The following is a 23,199-nucleotide window of genomic DNA, read 5'->3' as shown; positions in this document are numbered from 1 at the left end:
CCTTTAGCTGCCGATCAGTAGCTTTTACATATTTTGGGTTTTTTTAGCAGTTGGTGTAATTGGAGCAGGTGACTGGTTCATCGGATCATGGTAAAGAGTGTATACACTAGATCCATATTGCTGCTGCCTGCTGTGTAACCTTTTGCACATGTGTAACCCTTCTGTGCATCAGTTTCTGCATCTGTAAAATGGGGAGAACCTCCTTGGATGCTACAAAGATAATGTAAATTGTCCATGGGCACTTGCAGTATTCATACAACAAATAACCTTTTAAATTACTTACTTACAGAACAGAAGTAATTTTGACCAAATAAACAGGATAGCATTTCTCTCAAAGTCCTGACCTGCTGGTGACTTAATGAAAATGAGGAATTGAGGAAGAATTGGGATATTTAGAACTTCTCAAGCGATTTCAAGAAGTTGTTCAAATTGTTGGTTATGCTATACTTTACTGAGGCTCAGTCTGTCTGTTGAGTGTGTGGCTTCAGACTTTCTTGCCTCTGATTTATAGGATAATTCTTAAGTTTTGATGTAACTGCTACTTCAATTCTGTATTTATGTAACTGAGGCTCTTTTTTTTTTGGTGGTTTTTTTTTTTTGGTCTGCTTGTAATTTTATGAAGATAGGTTTTTATAATCGATATATCATACTATTTTAGAACCTAGATTTGGCAAGTGAATTTATATTTACCCTGAAAGATTACTCAAGGTTCAGAAATGGGCTAGTTTAAAAAAAAATATTGTAAAAACCATTAATTTTTTTAATGGCCTAGTTGAACCCTTGTGACTTATTACACAGTTAATATTCATACCCCGGATTCCTGGTGCTTGAGTGACAGAAGGGAGAGACACTGCCTTACATGTTTACTGCGACCCTCTCAGTATCTCATCCTGGGCTCATTACCGACACACCTATTGATGCATTCACAGTAATATTCTGTTGAATAAACGCGTTTACTATGTTAGGTAGCAACCCATAAGACTGTTCAATGACCCTGTCTTCCTGGCATAAAATAGTTGCTAAGTCAAGTTTGTTGTGCTGAGGTCTGTCATCCAGGGAGGGACGCTTTCCTTACACCCGCACCCGTGAGGTGGGACCCCTCACTCTTTGCCCTTCCCTGCTTGGCCCATCAGCCAAGCATTTGGTGTTCGGCCATCAGGAAGCACCCAGAAACTACAGGAATTTTAGAACACCCGGACAACCTCGCTGTCCCTCCAACTCCAGGAGGTTCAGACTTGAAATAATCATGAAAGAGTCTAACTGTGACTGATTTTCTTTTAAACACTGCACTGTTTGGACTCGGCTCCATTTGGCCCACGCCTTGTGGAACAGACACAATGAGGCCGGTCTCTATCAGAGAGACAGCACACTGTGTATTGTACAGTTCGGGTTTGTTTGCCTTTGGCCGGCGTGTGGGAGCCTCCCATTCTCGGAGCAGTAGTAACACCCCTGGGGGCTGGCCCTGGCCTGCATGCCCTCCCACCCCGCCGGCTCCGCAGACCCAGCCGTCGGGCTGACCACTTGTGCTCGGGAAGCCGGCTTCCTCTCCGTGCTCGGGCCAGGGGCATGCTTGTGCCTTGCACGGTCAGGGACTCGCAGCTGTCTGAGTTGCAGACTTTCTGACTTGGTGTTTTCCGCCGAGAATGCAGGCTGATAAATGCAGGACAAGTAGTAGAAGTGTTAAGAAGGAGCTGGTGATTGAACCCCCCCTGCAACGCAAGGATGCAGCCCAGGGCGAAGAGGAAGCAGAGGGCGCGGGGCCAGTGCTGGTGAGAGCGGTCGCCCACAGCGTTTCTGTGGTCTTCTCCACCAAGTGCTTTTATTGTGTGTGTGTGTGCTTGAGCGCCTTCTGGCACTCTGGCTTTAAAACTTGCTCTGCCTGTCTCTCGTGAACTCTCCTTTCTTCTCCTGTAGATTCACTTTGGTTCCACTTTGATTTTTCTTTGGGAGGAAAGAAATGTTGACATTCTGTGGATGACTGTGGTTTCCAGGAGGCTGTTTTGTCTAGCAACAACTTTGTATTGTTCAAAATTCTGTCCCACCTAGCTGCGGTGTTGGCCGGACATGAACCCAGGGAGGCACGTTGCAGTCGCCTTCTCTGGAGCTGGCAAAGAATTCCTTTGCAAGATGAAAACATTTTTGCATGATGTACTTCTGTTATTGTGAAAAGTAGGATGACATTGGGGTGTTTTAAGGAGCATGACTGTTGAAGTTCTGTGTGTTCTCACTCACTCATTTTAATAGGTTAGCCTTGAGCAAAGTAAGAAATAACCTAAACTTTGAACCAACTGATGGAAATGTTTTCCTTCTTGTCATTAGCTAAGCTCATAGCAGTTGGGATGAATTTAAAGAGCTCTGATAGACTTTGAAAGGGAGGAATGTGAAAAATGGTTGTGTTGTTATCATCGATGAGTAGGTTGTGCTTCTCTCATGGAATTTCTTTAGTACAATAAAGGCACATAATTTTTTAAGCAAACTGCAAAAAAAAAAACCACCAACATGCACTACAGAGGGGACAATTGAGCCTTTCAAATGATCTGTTAGAGGGACTGATAAACTAGTAGTTAGTGATTTTTTTATATAGTGATTTTTTTAAAACATCGAGGTTCAGTTGCTGTTATAAAGTGGTTAACTAACTTAATTTGTGTCTTTAATAATCTGAACTGAAACTTCCCTGTAATGGATTGGATTTGAGCTAAATTGTTTTGCTCAGCGACACGTGAGGCTGCCTCACATTGTTTTGCCTTCAAAATGATACTGCTAACTGTGAACTGAGAAAGTCTTTAAATATGATGGGCTTTTTCACTGCAGATTTTCATCCGAGTGATTTAGTTTTCGTCCCCCTGGTATATTGTGTAGAGATGTTATTCATTATCTTGGATTCCTTTCTGCTAGCACAATAGTGCATTTATCCATTAAGTGCTAGAGCCCCTTGCATGCCGCGTAGTTGTAACTGGTTTAAGCTCCTCGCTGATGTAACTTAGGATTTCTTGGAGGAAGTTGTGTGGTTTGCATTCCCTTGTGAATATTCTTAAAAGTCTTTGTCAGTGTTTCTCCAGATGTGTAGAAATATTTATCCAGAGGCTTAAATACACTATAGAAAGATGCTGCGTGATTTTTTTTTTTTTTTTTTTAAATCACACAAGTGACTTTTAAAATATTTCCTTCTCAGGGCACCTGGTTGCTCAGTTGGTAGTGTAGTGCATGTGACTCTTGTTCTCGGGGTCATGAATTTGAGCCCCATGTTGGGCGTAGAGATTTTTAAAAAAACAAAACAAAACAAAACAAAACTTCCTTCTCTTTCTACTGCTCAAAACATCAGCTGCTCGCATCCCAGTTACTTGTTTCTGTCAGTCTCACGCCAGGCCGGTCCATGGGGAGTTCCTTTTTCCACTGTCCTGGTTGAGGCTGTGCCGGCGGCCGCTGTACCCACTGGTCCAGAAGCTGCATGGGGAGCTCAGGCCCTGAGCATCTGCAGGGACAGGTGTGACAGAAGGGTGAAGGCAGCAGGGACACACCTGAGAAGCTTTCTCTTTTCTTTTTTCTTTCTTTTCTTTCCTTTTTTTTTTTTTTAAAGATTTATTTATTTATTTATTTGATAGAGATCACAAGTAGGCAGAGAGGGAGGAAAGGGAAGCAGGCTCCCTGATGAGCAGAGAGCCCAACTCAGGGCTCGATCCCAGGGTCCTGGGACCAAGACCCTAGCTGAAGGCAGAGGCCTTAACCTATGGAGCCACCCAGGAGCCCCCTTAGAAGCTTTTTCTTATCTGATACTGTTCTTCTTCTTCCCCAGCGGAAGCAAGATAATACAGAGCTCATAACGGGTAAGAGAAGCAAGGATATCGCAGCAGGGCCTCTGTCCAGGGCGGATCTTCTTACTTGTGATTATTGCTCCTTACAGCAAATGAGAATCCGATAAACTGCGGGGAAGACAGCCTTTTTTTCCAAGATGATTTTTTAAAAAAGTATGCCAGCACAGTCATGACATCTGTTTGTTAGTGCCGTTCCTTATTATCTCCAGTAGCCCAGGTACTTGATAAGAGTACGTGTGTAACATTTAAAGGTAAGGAACTTACTTTATTCAACAGGTAACATTTTAAAGTTAAGTTTTGCTGGTTTTAGTTACGTGCACAATCAGTCCTTGGGGGAAATGTCACATAGTTTAGAAAGCATAAAAATAATGAGTGTGTATAAATATAGCGTAGAACTAGGGAAACATAAAGTGCCCTTACTTTTACTCCAAGTGCTCACAATTAGTTATTTGGTGGATCCACTTTCTTTTTTGTTTTGTTTTTATTTTTTTAAAGTCATCTCTACACCCAACATGGGGCTTGAACTCACAACCCTGAGATCAGGCATTGCATGCTTTTCTGACTGAGCCATTTAGGTGCCCTGGTGTATAGTATACACTTTCAGACTTTGTCATGTGCATATAAAAATATAACTTCTTGTGGCGTATATGTTTGGAAAATGTACTGTACTATAGATTTCTGCATTAAATTACTCCTAGAACAGATCAAAAACATCTTTCTTTATCACCATAGACTTATGTCATTATTCTTAATGGTTGTGTGATTCTCAGTTTTATGGCAGTATCATAATTTGATCGTTATTTAATTTGTTTCCAATTCTTTGCAATTAGTACAATGGACGGTCATTGAGAAATGCCTTTGTGGGCTGTGGATGACTAACAGTGCACTTACTAGCAACTATAAATATATCTTAAAGCACTTAATGTAAGCCAGTATTTGTTCTGTAAAACGTCAATCAGAAGTCTCCTCTTGCTGCTTTTCTTGGGCGTTTATATTTCTTTCTCCTCTGCCAGGACAACGGTTGAGGTCTCCCTGGGCGGCGGCTGCTTGTTCTGTGCTAGGTAAAGCCAGTGTGTCTTAGAAAAGTAAGTGGGTGGACGTTCTGAAGTTTCAGGGGCTGCTGGGTTCCACTTACACTTACCTTCATAGATGGGTCTTGTCCCCTCATTTTGACGGTAAGCAGGGGACGCTCTGCGCGGCGAAACTTCTCCATGCCCATCCAGGCTCACTGCCAGCCCCATTGAAAAATGACTTTGTGGGCTGTGAATGACTAACAGGGGAACAATCAGGATATTCTTGACGTCGGCAGGTTAGTTACCCTGTTTACATTTGAATACTTATTTTTGCCCCCCCAACTCTAAATTCCTGGAAATAATTTATTCTAATTGTTATTTCTCAGCAGTTTAGAGGAACAGGGTGTGGCCTCAAAGAGTCAGGAGTGGCTGGGGTATATGTCGTTCGTGTTGCCCTTTTGTTGGGTTATTTTCAACAGGCATTGGAGAACTGTAGTACAGGTCTTATTTGGGGACTTTGGAAGGTTGAAAGATGTGAAGATAAAAAAGAGGTGAATTTTCATGTGTTAGGTATACTCATTAGATGTTTTTTGAAGTTTCTTTATTTAAAGATTTATTTGAGAGAGAGCGCGAGCACACGCGGGAGTGAGTGTGAGCAGGGCCAGGGGAGAGGGAGAGAGAACCTCAAGCAGACTCCCTGTTGAGCTCGGACCTAGATGCAGGGCTCCATCTCACGACCCTGAGATCACGGCCCGAGCTGAAATCAAGAGTTGGACACTTAGCCCCCCTGAGCTACCCAGGGGCCCCCAAAAGTTTATTTTTCGAGACATCTTTTCTCTTTGCTATTTTTCTGGGATCTTTATGTGGTAAAAATTGAGTCTGAATTCTTAGTTTGATATTTTCAATGAACACATGTTTAGCTAAATGGCTACATGGGAGACAGTACCTGTGGCGATACAGTCACAGGTAGGAGACCCGGCTTCTGGCCGGACAAGGAGGTGCACTGCCTGGGAAAACCTTTCTCTCTCTGAAGTTCTATTTACTCTAGAAATAGACAAAGAAGTGAATTAAGACATACACCCTGAAGTGTAAGGTTATGGGCAATGATCATGTTGTGTAAATCCTATAAAACTTTAGATGACTGTGATTGAGTTAATTAAATTATGCTTATAAAGCCCTTTGGCCTTGCAGATTTTCTGGCATCCCTATAGGCATCTTTAGAAGTAATTAATGATATTAATGACATTGGTGATATTTAATAAGTAGTTTCTTTGTGTTTTCAAAATACTGAGTGGTGCAGGAAATTTCCTGTAAGCTTTCTAAAGAGACATATTCCAAGTGATAAAACCAGGAAAATTCATTTATTCAGGGCCATAAATCTCCACTGTGCTTGTTGGTTTTCCCCTTGATTTGTTTATTTGTTTTCTTATTCAACCCACATTTATAAGCACTGAGACTTACCAGACTTACACTTACTAATACCCTTCCTCTCCACAAGCAGCCAGGTCTGGCTAATGAAGGGCTCTCATACGGTATTTATTAGGAACTCCTTGTTCCTAATCTCACCCATCCTTTTCCACTTAGGCAGACAGCACTTAAATCATAGTTCCAGCAAGGACATGTTTTCTCGAATTTTTAGCGTCCGAAGCAGGCCCAGCCCTGCGTTAGAGAAGGCACAAGGACCCCCGACTGTTCCTATAAACAGTTTGTATGAATGAGGCCCCGGAAGGAGCACATGTATTTTGTGATGCTGTCACTGGAAGGAATCTTTGGGGACTGCGTGCTTAGATGGGTCGGGGTGCACTGACTAAGCCTGCAGACATGGGAAACTGTCCCAGAGAAGGGACTTCCACAACTGTGTCACTATAGAACGCACCCAGCTCCTGTGTGCTGCTTTCTCCTGTTGTTCATCAGTGGGGAGGTGGGAGGGCTGATCACTGTTGTTTTTTTTTTTTAATGGCAAGGTTGATTTCTTTTTTTTTTTCTTTTTTTTTTTTGAAGTACTAACAAAAATATATAGTGCCTTGCTCTGTGCCAGATACTGCTTTAAGCCTGTAAAACAGATCATTTCAATTCTCACAGTTCTAGGAGACAAGTGCTATTATTGTTTCTCTTTTTTACAAATGAGAACACAGCGCAGAGAGGTTAGGTAGCTTGGTAGAAGTTACATCTTTATTAAGTGCCAGAGCTGGGGATTTTTGTCTTCCAGCAAGATGATTTTCCAAAATGCGTACCTGGACACTTAACATACAATTCATGAACAAATACGAACATATTTGCTTAGGGTTAGTGTTGGTATTACAAAGATGAAAGAGACATCTTACTGTCTTCCCTAGATGTATTTTTTAATGAATTTACAGACCCAGGATAACCCTGAAATGCTTATTCCCTAACCAGTAACATGGGCACCTTGGGCCCTCTTGGGTTTGGAGAAGGCTGCTGTTTGCTCCAAGGGCTCTTTGATGGGTCGTGGCTGGGTATGGGGCAGCTGAGCTATGTCACAGGTGCGGGTGGTGTGGGTGGCCTCACAGAAAGCCCTTTGGAGATCGGAGACATATTTTTGGTCCCAGATCTGCCTTGCAGGCCCTGCTGATCATCCCCCTTCCTTCCCCTCCCCTGCCCCAGTCCCGGCTTCAGCAATTTTCTCATCTGTGAAATGAGAAGCACATAGTAAATATTCTGAGTCCTCTTCTGGGGCGAAAGCTCCACGACTCGGGGTTATTAGCTTTGCTCCCAGAAGAACCTGGGATGGAGTCGGGCCAAGAGCCTGCAGTTTTAGTTTCAGCTTCTGTGTTCAGTTTACTCAAAATTTTCTGGGTTTTGAGTTGTAGGAGCTACAAAATAGGGGATATTGGATTGCCCCGCGATGTAGTGGGTAAGATGCGTGAATTGGGTTGGCCAGCCTGGAAATAGATAGAAGTGGCAGCAGAATGTGGGGTTAGCAGGGAGAACCATGCAGGACAGTCACAAAGGCGTGACAAGCCTGCAGATGACGTATCATTGTGAGTATAATTTTAGAAGCAAGAAGGCTTGGAAATTATAGTTTATCCTCCACCTTCCAGAAGTTTGAAGTATCCCTGTAATGTGATATAGCTAGTCCTAAGGTTCTCTTAGAGTGACATTTTGAGGTTTTAGAAGTTTCTAGTGCTCACTTTGCTTTCAAGAGTCTGTACCACCTCCCAGCGGATCTCTGAGGGTTTAGCCAGGTTTTGGTGGTGATGGGGGGTGGACCAGGCTGAAGTTCTGTTTCGGGATCTCCTTGCTGTGGGGCAAGGGTGAAGCAGAAGTGACTGATGCAAGGAGCCCAGGGCTCAGGCATAAGACCTGGGTCCTTTGTCTTTTAAACCTACTTGACATTTCTGAGCTAAGTCTGGGCTTCTATCAGATGGAGATAGTAGTAGTGATTGCCCTCCAGTGAGGTCGTCTCCAAAGGTTATCTAGACTGCCCCTGTGAACTTACCGCAGTGAATCTTTCTTTGCTCTGGGCTGTGCTCGGACATGCTGCCAGACTGCTCTTTCCAAAACCCAGATAAACTCCTTTTCTAATTTTCCTTTGCAGAGAAGGCAAAGCATGACTTACTTGATCCTTGGAGGCCAGCCCTGAACTGGCTTGCTGGCCTCCTCTCTCATACCTTCCAGAATGCATCCCGACCGGGCCCCACAGCTCCTCCTGTACCTGGCACGCCTCACTACCAGACCGTCCCTGTCTGCCCTTCAAGTCGCAGCTCACATGCCCGCTCCTCCAGGAAGCCTTCCCTAACCCTCGCCCCACATTTTCCCACAGGTTTTGTGTGCTCCTTGCGCTCCGTGTGTTCCATGGTGGCATCACTCTTCTAGAACGTTCAGTTATTATACAACTCTGCTGCATTGTAACTAAGGTTTATACCCCAGTTTTCCCCCACTAATGGCCGGGGTTGGGGGGGGAGCTTAGGCCCCAGTGGGAACCATGAGTGTTTTGTTTTCTTTGTATTCCATCTCTGACATAATATCAGTGCTCCCCCTGCCACGTCTTCTGTTCTTTTTGGCGTGGTCTTGGTCACTCTTTGAGGACTGTGTTGTCGAAGAATGGGTTACAGAAAGGACCCTCCAGGAGAGACTGGATCTTCTTCAGCCTTCCCTCTCCCCCTTTAAAGGTTTAGCCACCAATATCCGCAGGGGTTGAACTGCCAGAAGTAAAAAGGGCTGCATCTCGAGGAAACTGCATGACTAAGTAGGCTGTGGGTATTTTGCCCTGAAACTCTCCTGTGCTTCTGTTATTTTTGATCTAAAATGCCAACCAGCATTTTATGTGAGTGCTTAGTTGAGTACAGAAGCGCACATTTGTGTGAACAAAGTCACAACTCTTTGTCTTCGTCTTAGGCAGTACCCTTTTGTTATCTGTACCACTTCCTGTCACCTGTTCACCTTCTATGGTTTTAGTATATTTGGAAAAAATCATTGTGCGACCTCAGTACCAGCATCCCATGACTGTATGTGGAAAAGGTAATGGAGACCCGTAAGATACGGGGCAAGGAGGATACCTCTTCCTGGGGGAGAAAGATAGGAAAGACAGGAAAGGTGGGGCGTCTTAGCATTAACAGTGCAGTCTGCCTCCTTTACGTGACAAAGGTGAGACCTGTCTTGTCTGTAATGCGGGATGGTATTCTTCCAAAATCTTTCTTGTCCCCACAAGTAACAGTTTCAAGAAGTGGTTTGTCCTTTGTTTTGCCTCAAATTTTAAAAAATTACCTGTATGTTAAAGTTTCATGCAGTCTAGAATAGTACTGTTTAATAGAAATACAGCATGGGCTACATATGTAATTTTAAAATTATTGGTAGCCAAATTAAAATGTAAAAATAGGTGTAATTAATTTTAGTAATGTAATTTTAACCCATTATTGCCAAAATACTATTTTAGCATTTAATCCTTACAGACATATCAAGGCATTTTATGTTCTTTTATTCCTGCTAAATCTTTGAAATTTTATGCCTCTAGTTTTTCTGAATTCAGAATAGCCACATATGGCTGGGGGCTACTGTATTGAACAGTGTGGGTCTGTAGACTTATGTATTCTGTAGCTTATGTACCTCCAACCAGAAAGTTGTTGTTTGGGGAGGGGGGTGAGTCATTGGATGGGGTACTGTATTTGTGACCCCGTGGAGGGAAAAGGCACGATTTAAGTGTGTAGTTGGGCTTGCCTCATAAAGATGACCCTTAAACTATTTATTGGTTAAGTAGATTAAATACTACCCGATGACATTAATATATGTCCCAGCATTCAAACCTGGTTCTTCAGGAAGACTTAGTATCTTGGGGTATGATTTTTAATATTCTTGAGACTGAAAATGAGTTTTGTTTTTTTTTTTCCATGAAAGGACTCTGCCTTTTCTCTTTCCCTTGGTGAAATCATGGAGCAGGGAAGGAGTGTGTGTTGGCAGGGGGGCGGGGGGGCGTTCAGTGCCCAGGATTGGGCGGAAAGCCTCAGACTTCTGTCCTCCCTGGAGATGTGGTGGCTGAGGCATCACACAGCAGTGTGCAGTGGTGCTGTGCAGTTGTCAAACAAAGGGAAGTGGAGACATTGGGGAAGCATTTCCTGTTCCAGAACACTGACGTTCCATCGTGCTTATCGCAGGTGGGTTATGGGGCGGGTCCTGGGCTTGCAGCCAGGAGATCCAATGGTCACCATCTGTGTGACCTTCACTCATTTATGTAACCCCTCTGAGATTCAGTTTCCTCATCTGTGAAATGCTGATGATACATACTGATTTGGGAGGAGGTTTCGTGAGTTAATGTGTGTGTGATCCCGCAAAGGCATATGTGTTTTGTAGGCACCAAAGTTTTCTTGTGTCCAGGTGACACAACTTTGTATGATCCTCATGATCACCATTTCATTCCTGCCCTGAACAGGTGCTGTACATTGAACCTTTTCAATAACCGTGAGATGATGACAGAAAACTTGTTCCTTTTCCCATTTTCTGATGTAGATACAGAGATTTAGTAACCTGTCCTAAGGACACATAGCCAATAAGCAGTTGGAGCTAGGATTTCCTAAAAATACTTTTTAAATATGAAATTCTCAAACATGCACAAAAGTAAACTAGCAGAGGGCTTCTCAGCCTTGTTGGGCCTCAGAATCGCTTTGTTAAAAACCCAGACTGCTAGGCTCCACCCCCAGAATATCTGATTCAGTAGGCCTGGGATGAGTTTGCGTTTCTCACAAGTTCCAGATGCTGCTGGGTTGGGGTTGCACCTTGAGAACACTTGGACCAGTGTAATGAACTCCTATCTGCCCTGTTTTGAAATCTGACTGTATTGGACCTTTTAAAGTCTTTTAGCTTAATCACTTGACCTCTTCAGTTCAGATTTCCAAAAACAGTTTTTATTGATATAGGAGGAATTAAGAATTTCAAGCAAAATGCTAGAAAGAAAAATTATTGGCTGGAAAAGGATCTGTCGTACAGATTTAAGACAGAATTATTTATACAATTATCTTGGTGTATCTTTTTATTTTTTGCTTTCATTATTCCTTTATGCTTGTGCAAAAATGGCAGGCAGAATTGGAAGCTGGGATGGATGCGTGAGAGGCACACGCTGAGCCCGCCCCCCCAGGCTCTCGGTCTGTTCTCTCTCTCTCTCCTCTGTACACCCTCCTCTGCCTCTCTTAGCGCATGCCCCGCATCAAGGGAGAAGACCTTCAGACACGGTCTTTGCAAGGACGACATACCCATGCCACTCAGCCCTCTTCTCGTGTGCCTCCTGGGCACCGGGCGTGGAGGAGTCCCCCTCCATCCCTGTCTGGGCTTCTCTTATTACCATTCTCTGCACATCCCCGTCGAGCACAGCTGACTAAAAGCAAGGAGCTCTGTGGGTTTTCATTAATTGGTCTTATCTTTACTACCTCAGTTTGCATCCTTATGTGTCTCTTAGACCATTTTCTAGATGTTATTGATTTGGTGGTTTTCACAGAATCTTTAATTCTGTTTATCTTAGTAATAGGATAATAATTTTTGGTAAACCACAGTTATTTATAAAACTGACAAATACAAAACCCAGACTCTTTTCCTTCCTTCCATCAAACTGATGTTGCGTGTCCCAAGTTTTGCTAGTGCTGACATGCCTCATTAAATAAAATCTTCATTTAGTGACAAGTCCTCTCATTTGAGGGCTTTTTTTTAAAGTTCTGTATAAAAAGGGAATTCAGCACCTTATCAGTGTTTATAATATAAAGAACGGTATTCACAAGCACGTCATTCTTTTAGCCAGCTGTGAAGACAGCACCGCACTTCCGTGTGAGAAATCCATTTAATGTCTGAGGCTTTGGTGTCCGCTATGCAGTCTTCTAAACATTCACCAGTTCATTAACCGCGTGGGAATGCTCAGGTTTGAGCTTGCTTCGCAGTCCAAGCTTAGATATAGTCTCTTTTTCCTCCAGTTCTTTGTATCACGTGCTTGTGCACACGGTTATTGAAAGTGCAAAAGTCAAAATGTAGAGGCCGAAGGGAAGAGCGTGGAGCAGGGGTCAGGAGACCTGGGATCCGGGCCCATGCTTGCCGGCAACTCCCCGTGGGCCTGGGGACAGTCACAAAACTCCCACACTCCTGGGTTTTCCTGTCTGTAAAACAAGAAGGAATCTTAGGTTCCGATGTCTGCACATCGTCGTTCTAGTGTTACCAGACCTCCTGCTCCTTTTAAACAAGCATGCTTCTCAAAGCCGCCGAGGCCGTTGTTCCCGCACACCCCGAGGAACAGTCTGGGGAAGAACATGTGTCATTGGAGGGGACGTGATCACATTTTGATTATCATGATCTCTCTAAGTTTTTGAGTCCCGGGTCGAGGGAAGGAAGAACATGTGTGGGAGGGCACTTTCCTGGGTGAGCATGGCACGGGACCTGGTTCTGTGCCGCTTAGCCCCCTTCCTCCTGCACCACTTTCCTTCCTCCGGCCCCATCCCAGTCTGGCACACTTGCCACTCTGGCCTCCTCTTCCAGTGTAGGGAGTAGTCCAGGGGTGGCTCAGAGACACGTGGGCACCCCAGGCCAGCCAGTCATTGGTACCTCCTCAGACAGATGCCATTCAAATTGCTTACTGTTTATTTATGTCCTGTTTGTTTGTTTGTGGGGCTTGAACTCAAAACCCCAAGATCAAGCCCCGAGCTGAGTTCACGAGTCAGACACTCATCCAGGTGCCCCAGTTGTTTACTATTTTAGATGATGGACAAGTTAATTGAGCTTGTTTAGAGGGTTGCTTGGGGCACAGCCAGTCCTCTCCGACTCCAGCGCTGCCCGCCTAACCAGGGAAAGCAGGGTCCTACAGTTAAGCATTCTGTTTCCCCCGCATGTCCGTTGCAGAGCCCCTTGCTCACCTCGGGTCGTTTACTCCATGTTCTTGGCAGCCACATAGGGTGCCCTTTCAGAAGGGAGTTCTCAGAAATGTCATTTCCTCTCTCGCGTTGGGTTTCCAGAGATGCTGCGGCATCCCCGGGGACTGGCTTCCCAAGCCCTTGGCCTCTTGGCACCTCCGTCCCCTTTATGTACCTCTGCCCGAGCTGTCCTGAACAGATCGCTGTTTCTGGAACTCAACAGTGCTGAGAGGAGGATTTATCTGGAAGCTAAGGATTCTTCAGTTTCCAGATTCCTGCCAGGGCCCTGGGAGGGCCTCCAGCAACTTTATATTCAAAATTTTGTATTTTTTTTTAACCCATTCCCCTTTCAAATGCGCAAATTTCAGGCCACACAAAATCTCGTTCCGTCGAGGAACGTGCTCCTTGGTGTCCCATTTTCTCTGCAAGGACTCCCCAGTCCACTCCGAATCCTGGCTGGCCCACTCCTCTTTTAGACTCGGCTCTGAAGCACCCCACATTGTCACATTCCGTCCCTCATCTGACACATATTCATCGGGTGCCCACCCTCGGCCAAGCCTTGTTCTAGGTGTTGAGGGAACAGTAAATAAAATGGAAATCTTTGCCTCTGTGGAGCTTGTAATCTAACTGGGGGGGCAGGTGTGGGGGAAAGCCAGTTCATACTAAGGGGGTCAAGTGCCACGTCTGTCTGTCTGCCCTCTGGACTGTGAGCTCCCTAGAGTGGGGTCTGTGTCCTTATGATCTTGGTGTCCCAAAGACCTGGCACAATGCGTGTGGATAGGGACAGGCTCAGTAAAAGTCTGTGGAGAGAGGGAGCGCATAGCTGCTATAGCATTTGCATGTGAGGAAGGGATACAACTACTAATTACAGGAAAATGAGGATTTTTCCCTTCAGATTTTTAAAAAAAAGATTTTATTTATTCATTTGACAGAGAGAGATCACAAGTAGGTGGAGCAGCAGGTCGGGGAGAGGGGGAAGCAGGCTCCGTTCTGAGCAGGGAGCCCGATGCGGGGCTTGATCCCAGGACCCCGAGATCATGACCTGAGTCAATGGCAGAGGCTTAATCTGCTGAACCAGTCAGGCGCCCCTCTCTTCAGATTTAACCACTTCATGAAGTTCCTGGTGGGCAGATGCAGTGAGAGTTGTGTGTAAGAAAGGAGCAACGGGAAGGCTCACTGGGCAACCCTGACTGACTTCTGGCTTCGGAAGGAGCCTTCTCGTTGCAGAGCTCGTTGCTGCGCGCTCCCCTCCCCAGTGACAGTGTTGGGGTCCTGTTGGCAGCGTCGAGAAGTGCACCATTTTGAAAATGGACTAAGTTCCGTGAGGAATTTTTATCTCAGCCAATCAAGTAGCTTTTACAGTCATGCGGATAAATCAAGGAAGTTTTAAATTCTTTATAAGCAGAAACAATAAATTTCTCTTTTCTTAAAATAGAAAGCTCCCAGAGTTGCTGTTTCCTCAGTTTGCTATTTCAAGAAGTGGTATTCAGGATTGAGTTTGTGTTAACATTTAATTACCAGAGACACAAAGTCCAGAAATGACTAGAAAGTTCCCAGGAAGCTATCCTGTCAGAGGGAGAAGCAGTGAAATCAGTAAGCCTGTCTGCTGAGCTCTTCCTGTGGTTTTCGAGGCTTCATACATGATTGGCTAAAATTGAGCTCATCTGTGCGCCTGTACTCTCCAGCTATCCTGGATTCCAGAGGAATCTCATTTTCCTGGCACCCAGAGGAGTCCCTAGCTTCTGTTTGCCTGTGGATCTGGAATTTCAATTTGCATGGATGTTCGGCAGCCAGACCCACAGCAACAAATGCTGGAGGAAGGAGTGAGGCCGGAGAGCTTCAAAGGGAGGTTAATGGGGAGGACACTGTGGGGCATGCCTTTTGTCACCTGTGACTGCACAGGATCACGGGCTCACCATGCTGCCCCTGCTTCCACCAATGGATGGGGACTGGTGGGGCCGTGGTATCAGGGGCTAACCTGTACCCATGTTGTTCCTTGAGATGCAGCTCCTTCTTCCCACTGTCCTGATCACATGGCTTTGGCTTCAGACCTTACCCGTAGATCTTCAGCAAGGAAGCCAAGATTTCTGTTCATTGTTATGCGCATGTCTGTGGGTACTGGGCCTCCCAAAACTCTCCAGTAGAGTCTGCCTCCACTCTGTCCTCTGAAGGGCCACCTAACCGGCTGTGAGCATCGCAACATGGGGCTCACCGCCTGCCCCTCTCACCGCCTCTAGAATCTTCAGTCCTGCTGCTCTCATGGCCCTGCCCTGGGGGAGTGGGTCTGAAGTGCTTCTGTCTACACCCGAACCCCCCAACTGTTGTTCTTCTCGGTCTTGCCTGACACAGGCTTCATCAATACTCCATTCAGTTTTTAATGGAAGCGTCTATTGATACTTATTTTGGGCTCAGTCCCTGAATCCCAGTGTCATCTCTGTTAGTATACAGTTTCCTCTGTTTGGCCTTTTGTGTTTCCTTCTTTGTGCATGCCCCTACCATTGTTGTCTGTTGAATTTTACATGTCCTTGGAGTGTGCAGGAAAGTTTTTGTGAACAGATTGGTTAAACTGAATGTCTGTGCAGCCTTCACCACTCCCCTCCCCCACCAAAAAAAAAAAATCACTGTCACGCAGATAACACATTAAATAATAATAATGCTTATAATAGTGAAAATGACACTTTTATCATTTCAGAATCATTTTATCATTTCAGTAGTGAAAACGACATCATTTATCATGTGCTTCCAGCCTCTCTCAAGCATTTCCCCAGCCCGCACCCAGCAGAGCCTGATAACAGCCCCGCACACCTGTGCAACCCAGCTTTCTTCTCCCTGAACTGCACTGCCTTTGATTTGATCCTCATGTGGGGTATCTCTGAGCAGATCCAGGTTTTGTGAGTGATGCAGTTTAGAACGTGGGGGCCTTGTCTAAAAATGTGATTCAAAATTATAAATACAAAACGAGCCCTGGAAGTTAATATATATTTAGAAGTTGAAAGGAAATCACTGCAAATTAAAAAGCTACCTCAAAACATAAATGACAGAAATACAAGCAAATAGCACATTTTTTAAAGGTTTTATTTATTTATTTGACAGAGATCACAAGTAGGCAGAGAGGCAGGCAGAGAGAGAGAGAGGAGGAACAGGCTCCCTGCTGAGCGGAAAGCCAGATGCAGGACTTGATCGAGGATCCTGAGATCATGACCCGAGTCGAAGGCAGAGGTTTAACCCACTGAGCCACCCAGGTGCCCAGAACAACACATTTTTATAAACAGATCTCGTGGTACATCTCAGTAATACTGTCTTCCCTACATTTTGTTTGGTTTCATACTGTTATCACCTCTTCATATGACTGTGGTTTGATCACTCTTATTGCAAGGATGGATCATTTAAACTTACCTGTAGCATTTAGTCAACATCTGTATTTTATTAATCACTGTTCAGCAAAGTTCCCTCTAGTTTAATAACATAGGGTAACATCACATAAATTTTTAGGATTGAAAAAAAACCTCTAGTAGGTTTCCTTCATATATGCACTGAATAATTTGGGGGTATTCTTAGATTGCGCAATGATTTACCTCAAATAACCCCCGAGCAGTTCTGGGGCCAAACCCTTGGAGATATGCTTGTATTGCAGCATAGCCCCTCATGCCGCCCCTCATGTGACGGTTGAGTCATGACCTTGGGTGGACTGACATCTTGGCCATGGAAGCCAAGATGCAGAGCAGAAACTGAACTCTGCACAGACTCAGGCCCTGGACAGGGGTCGAGGCAAGTGAGGGACACCCATCTTTTCCCACAGTCGCTATGTCGCTGGGTCCTAGGCTAGACGCTGGGGTGTGGGGGGCAGAGAGAAGGAGACTCAGCCCTGCCTCAGGCCACTGAGAGTCAAGAAGGTAAGCCGTTCGCTGGTTGTTTCAACCCAAGGCAAATGAACTGCACTCCAGTACTACTACTAACTGGGGTGTCCCTGTTAGGAGGTGTGCCCCAGGTACAGAACCAAGTACTTTTTGTGTGCCCTGGGGCTGGAGCAACTCTGCATTCACTCTGTTGGCATATTTGCCTGTGGGAGATTAGTGTTTAGAAGAAGGATTCTGCTAAAATAGGACATTTGTCAGTGGCAGCCCACAGGGCTGTAGGCTGGTGACAGGTGCAGAGGTGTGAGTGAGTGACAGGAGGAGCAGACTTGTGTCACAAGTGGGGCCCCATCGCTTCTGTGCTGGGCCTGGGGGTTAGAGATACAGCGAGAACCCGCACGGCAGCCTCCACAGGACAGCTGCACGTGGGTCAAGGAGTTCAGAACTTTGCCCACCTGGAGAATTCTCGCTCTTCTTCATTTCCTTGAGGCATCACTTTGGTGCTGAACTGAGGAAATGTCCCTGCTCGTGGGTGGCAGTCGGCTCAGCCTCCTCCCTTAGCGCTGCATTTAACTTCTGCCAGCACCTCCTGCTATGTTGAATTAATGTTTACAAGCCACCCTCTTTCACTGTCCAGAATGTCCTCAGCTCCATTCCGTGGCTACTCTCCAAGGAATGACAGCCCTCCCCAAGAACTGTATAAAATTTTGGAAAATTATATGTATACACATTTTGGGGAGAGTGGGCCCAGGTTCTCAGAGGGGTCTGTAACCCTAACGAGGTTGAAAACCTCAGGCCTGGGCTTGTTCCTTGTCCCTCTCTGAATATTAAAATTCCAGCCAGGTCCTGGGACATCAAAATCCCTGGGGGAGCTTGTGCCAACGCAGATACCTAAGTCCTACCTGTAGAGTTTCTGACTCAGTTTACTTTTGTATCAGTTTCTCGGGTGCTGCTGCTTGTTCCTGGGACCCCACTTTGAGAACCAGTCTTGGAGACTTTTGTAAACTGAGAGTACCATGGTCCTCTCCCTGTCTGATTTCACAATAACCTAAGAAGCAAATGTTCATAAATGAGGACATTTAACTTCCAAATTGGGGACGAAAGCTAAAGAAGTTGTATACATAGATTGATTTACAGTTTTCCCTTGCTACAGAAGTAACATAATCACGCTGCATACAAGTTCAGAATGTCACAGGCTCAAAAGCTGACCAAACCCCCATCGTGCTTAGCGAAACACAGCATCTTTGGCTAAAGTCCAAACCGGTGTATTCTCAGGTTTTCAAAACGTGATTCTGATGGCCCTGGATTAGCTCCATCTATATCCTGGGTTGATTTGGGTAATTCTGGGCTCAGAATCTTGCTTTTGACCATAGAAAATCAAGAACTTGGCTCCTGTACCTGTGTCATCCTGGGAAGGATTAAACTTCATTGTGTTGATGGCTTTAAAAACCAAGGCCATGAGCCAGATCTACCCTAAGCCTCTTTCTACTAAACAGGAAATGCGGTACTGGCAGTCTGGTAATTAGCTAATTTCATTTTGCTGTTAGTCATTCCTGTCACCAGTGATGCTATAAGCCAGTCAGTTCCCTACCCTAGTGGGCTGTTCCCCACTCATGTGACCACTTGGAAAAGCTCAGTGATGCTGAAGTACAGTGAACAGCTGTAACCAGTGAATCATCCTTTCAAAGAAGAGTAGAAAATAGGCAGTTAGGCCCTTAGCCCCCAGTTGAGTAGGCCCGGAGGTATGACTTCCCACGGGCCCACTGTCCTTTGTTTGTAGCTGCTGTTTCAGTCTTTATCTTCCCCCGTGTGTTTCCTCCACTTCTGCTGCTCCTGCTTGTCTTACCCCTGGGTGTTGGCCCCTTTGGTCTCTTCCTCCCCCACCTCCACCTTGTCTGTTTTCCCGTTCCCTCACTGGTCTCCATTCTCACCCTTTCTCCTCCTGAGGCCACGTGAGGCATGGTGTGGGTGACTTGTTATTTGTATTTGAAGCAAGAGCTTTTTGTCTTGCTCTTAGGTAACAAGTGAGTCACTCCCAGTTGGCCCCTTTTCCTTGGGGTCAGTGGTTCTGTCCTGGAAAGCACTCCCTGCAGCTGCTGAATACGGCTGCCCCATCAGGGCTCAGTGAGTGATCTAAGGGTCTGTCCATGTGTCAGATCTTCACAGTCCTTGAGACCAAACAAGCAAGACATGACATTCTTCCATGAAGATTTCCCTGATACTGAAATCAACCTTGTGGGCTTTCCTGTTTACAGGCTTCATCATTTCTTAACAGAACGTTGGCTTAGAAACCCTCCCCACGTTTACTCTGCTTGAGCGCCAGTGCACACAGACCCGTTAAAGGGTGGCCTGGAGAAGGAGTTCTCTGTGACAGAGGCCATGTTCTGACCTAGTCTGTAGGTTACCTTGGACACTTCCAGCTACTCGCTCAACTTGTCATCTACCTCAGTAACACGGAATGATGTTTCCATTCCTCTACCTTATCCTGGCTCTAAGTGATGTTAAAAGATAAGCTGAGGTGTATTAAAGCATTGGTAGAGTTTGAACAAAAATCATTTCGAATCAGGTGGCACCAAACGGGAAATTGTTAGGATCAGTTAGGAGCTTGGAGAGACTTAACAGAGGGAAAGAGCAGAAGCAAAGGGAGGAATAATTTTGTAACCTCAAGGCATTCCCTAGTTGGATTTTGGTTGGCTTACAGATGCCGCAAGGGCAGGCGAGCCCCCTCAGTGACGCAGCCTCCTTGTTTAATTAATTTTCCAGTGGATGAAGTGTGATCATCTGTGTGAAGCCTTCCAGCTTACACAGAGGCACCCAAAGCAAGGTAATCCTGACAGCCACAACCTTACATTGAGTCATTAGCTACTTCCAAGATACAGTCAGGGGAAAACAGTAATCCATGCAGTTAACGAAAGCATATCAGAAACAGGCAGAACTGACCTGTGAATATTTTTAGAGTTTTCACTTATTAAATCTTTTAAACAATCTAGGTTTAGTCAAATGGTGAGAGAGAATCATTAAATACATTTAAGAATGTACACGTTGGGGTGCCTGGGTGGCTCAATGGGTTAAAGCCTCTGCCTTCAGCTCAAGTCATGGTCTCAGGGTCCTGGGATGGAGCCTCTCTCTCATCGGGCTTTCTGCTCTGCTGGGAGCCTGCTTCCCCCTCTCTGCCTGTCTCCTCGTGATCTTTGTCAAATAAACAAATGAAAATCTAAAAAAAAAAAAGAACGTGTACATGTATTGTATCAGCCCAGAGACAGGAAACATATCAGTTAATTGGAAATAGAAAATTAATATAAAGAATTATTAAATTGGTAAAAGGGATTAATTACTGAGGGGCGAAGGAAACTACAGCATAAATCGGCAAACGGTGACTCTTGGGCAGAATCTGGCTGTTGCCTGTTTCTGTAAAGTTTTAACACGACTCTGTCCATTTGTTTATTTATTGTCTGTGGCTGCCTTTGTGTTCAGAGTTTAGTAAACAGTAAGCTGGGGAAGCCCAAGATATTTACTCTCAGCTCTTTGCAGGAAAAAGTTTGCCAACCCCTGCGCTAAGAATACAAGAATAGTCTACCTAGAGAGCTGTGCTGTAGGAGCAAGGCAAAAACTCCCCAACATCATTGGCTAGGAAAAGACCCTTTCTCAGTAGGTCCCTTCAGCACCTCTCTGACAAAGGCTGACATTGTAGTACTGTTTTCTGACAAGTAGCCTGACCTTGCCTTGTGGCCTGAAGGACTGCACTGGTGGCCCTTGTTGGAAGGTATAGGAAGGGAACACACCCAGGGGTAGTTTTGGAGGTATCCAGGGCTGGTGTAGAGGACCAGGTCACCCCCTCGGAGCTTACCTAGTCACCGTCATATGCTGGACAGCGTATGGAATAGGGGAGAATGCAGTGTCCATCTCATCCTGCTGGATGGATCTCTCTCTCTGACCTCTCTCTAATGTAAGTGTAGCTGTCGCTATCTAGAACTCTGTCAGTGTGTAAAGCTATGATCATCTTTGGGTTTTCTTAGGAATATAGTCCTGGTTCCCAGAGACAGTGTTGCTAACCAGGACATCGATCCATTCTGCCAAAAAACACTTAAGGACTGATTACTGCATGCAGTGTAACAAACTGAAGTAAAGAACATATTATTTAAGTCAAATTAAAGTATTTGAGAGAGTATTTTTATTGGTTTCTGTGGCAGTTCTTTCTTTAAAAACACTTTGTGTCAGTCTCTCTCTTTTTTGAACATCTTCTGAATGTAGAAACCGTTCAACATTATGAATATCTTGTAGGAAGAAATTACACTCCTTATTAGGATAGCTTTAATTTTTTGTGTGTATTTTTATTTCTGTCCGTAAATGTATATTTTGCTAAATTATAACAGTGCCCTTGTTTGGTCATTGCATTTTTTTTTCTTAGCAAGTCCAAACATCTTTGTAGAGTCTACTTTTAAATCAGGCAATTGAAGTTAAAATAGGCATTTGTATGTGTGTTAGGTGGAGTAAGCCGACAACCGCTTTAAACAACTCCAGAATCTCAGTGGTTAACACAGTAGTTGCTTTTGCTCCTGCTCACGAATATTTTGGCACCTGTTTTCAGGAAGCAGCCTTCCGTTTGGTGGTTCAGGGTCCAGATTCCTTCTCTCTTGGGGCTTTATCCTCTCCTCAGGCCTCCTGAGTCCTGTACATGATGCTGGCAGAGGGGAGAAGGGAGGGAGGCTGTATCAGTCACTCAGGGCAGCAGGCACAGAATATAAGCAAGCTGGGAGGGGGTGGTGGTGATTAAACAACGTATTTATTTCTCACCATTCTAGAGGCTGGGAAGTCAAGATCAAGGCACCAGCCAACTTGGGGTCTGGTGAGAGCCCACTTCCTGGTTCATAGATGGCTTTCTCCTCACAGTGTCCTCACACGGCAGAAGGGAGTTCCCAGGGGTCTGTTTTATAAGATTACTAATCAATTCATAAAGCCTCTACTTTCATGACTTAGTTGCCTCCCAAAGCCCCCACTTCCTAAAACCATCACACTGGGGATTAGGTTTCAGTGTGCGAATTTTGGAAGGAATACATCATTCAGTCTCTGGCAGGGAACTTTCACGGTCCAGGCTTGGCAGTGGCCATACTCCTTCCCCTCACCTGCCATTGGCCTCAAGACACAGGGCCATGCCTAACCCTGGGGAGGCTGGGGGAGGTGGTCCCCCTGTACCCAGAAGGAGAGGAGAGGTTTGGGGAATACGTAGCAGCCTCAGCCACAATTCCCAATGTGATGGCACGTACTGGATGTCTTTAATATGTTTCATTTGTATTGTCATTTGAATAGACATAAAATGTTGAGATTATATAATCAGATGATTTTTGTTAATAGTTTCAAAAATAATCTTGTAGGAACTATTGATATTGTGGACTTAGCTACCTCTGAGAACTTGTGTGTATGTGTGTGTGCGCGTGTGCACGCTCACTCACTTGCGTGCCCGCTTTATTACTTGTCATACTGCAATATAGCTTTCTCCTTGACGTAGTGGGTAGTGATCAATAAACACCATGGCAATGCCTGGCAATAGATAGAAGAGATTTTTACTGAGAGATTTTTACTGAGAAGGCTAACTTTGGAAATAGTCAAACAAAACATATTCTCTCATTTCTTTTCCTGCTTGCTTGTTGCCTCTAACTTCTGCTCAGTGCATGGTAAGGATGGTCGTTCCTACCTGCTCAGGTTCACGCACAAGCCCTGGTTTAGGTGATACCACCCTCTCACCCCTCATAGCTCACGTTTTTGTGTGTTTCAGTATTATATAATGAGTATGTAGACATTTCATGAGACAGGGAGATATTTTGATACTCTGAGAAGAGTTCTGTGGAATCTTATATGAAATAGTGAGCCCTGTGGATGCTTTAATCCTGGGCCAGGAAGGGTGCCACTGTTGGCATCCAGCCCTCACTACCAGCCCACAGTTGGATGTCTACACAGGGCAGTTCTGGAAGAGCCCGAGGCTTGGATGGGGACTGACCTAGCCAGGGGTGACCCAGGACACGACTGGATGTTCTACCAGACGTCATAGCCTCCTTTGTGTTTTCGTAACTAATAAAGCAGAATTGTAGACAGAGTACCAGGAAGCGTCTTCTGTTCCTTCGAAAATAACTTTTCTGTCTTGTTTCTGATTCTCCTTGTAGCAAAATTGACATAATGTCACTGA

General features: G+C 45.1%; 1 protein-coding gene across 25 annotated transcripts in view; it reads left to right on the top strand.

Moving 5' to 3' along the window:
• The window catches only part of DOCK9 (dedicator of cytokinesis 9), a 279,424-nt gene that overhangs the window by 101,432 nt on the left and 154,793 nt on the right, over nucleotides 1–23,199 (top strand). For 8 of the 25 annotated variants that reach the window (XM_044250023.1, XM_044250020.1, XM_044250011.1 and 5 more), the window contains exon 1: nucleotides 1,521–1,769. The exons of the other annotated variants lie outside the window; for them this stretch is intronic. In XM_044250023.1, coding sequence (XP_044105958.1) covers nucleotides 1,644–1,769 — 126 coding nt within the window. In that variant the 5' untranslated portion in view covers nucleotides 1,521–1,643. Of the gene's footprint in view, nucleotides 1–1,520; nucleotides 1,770–23,199 lie in introns of those variants that run through there. 25 annotated transcript variants of the gene reach the window in all.

The sequence above is a fragment of the Neovison vison genome, chromosome 5 (assembly GCF_020171115.1).
Source record: "Neovison vison isolate M4711 chromosome 5, ASM_NN_V1, whole genome shotgun sequence".
NCBI lineage: Eukaryota > Metazoa > Chordata > Mammalia > Carnivora > Mustelidae > Neogale > Neogale vison.
This window is presented reverse-complemented; position numbering and strand designations above follow the sequence as displayed.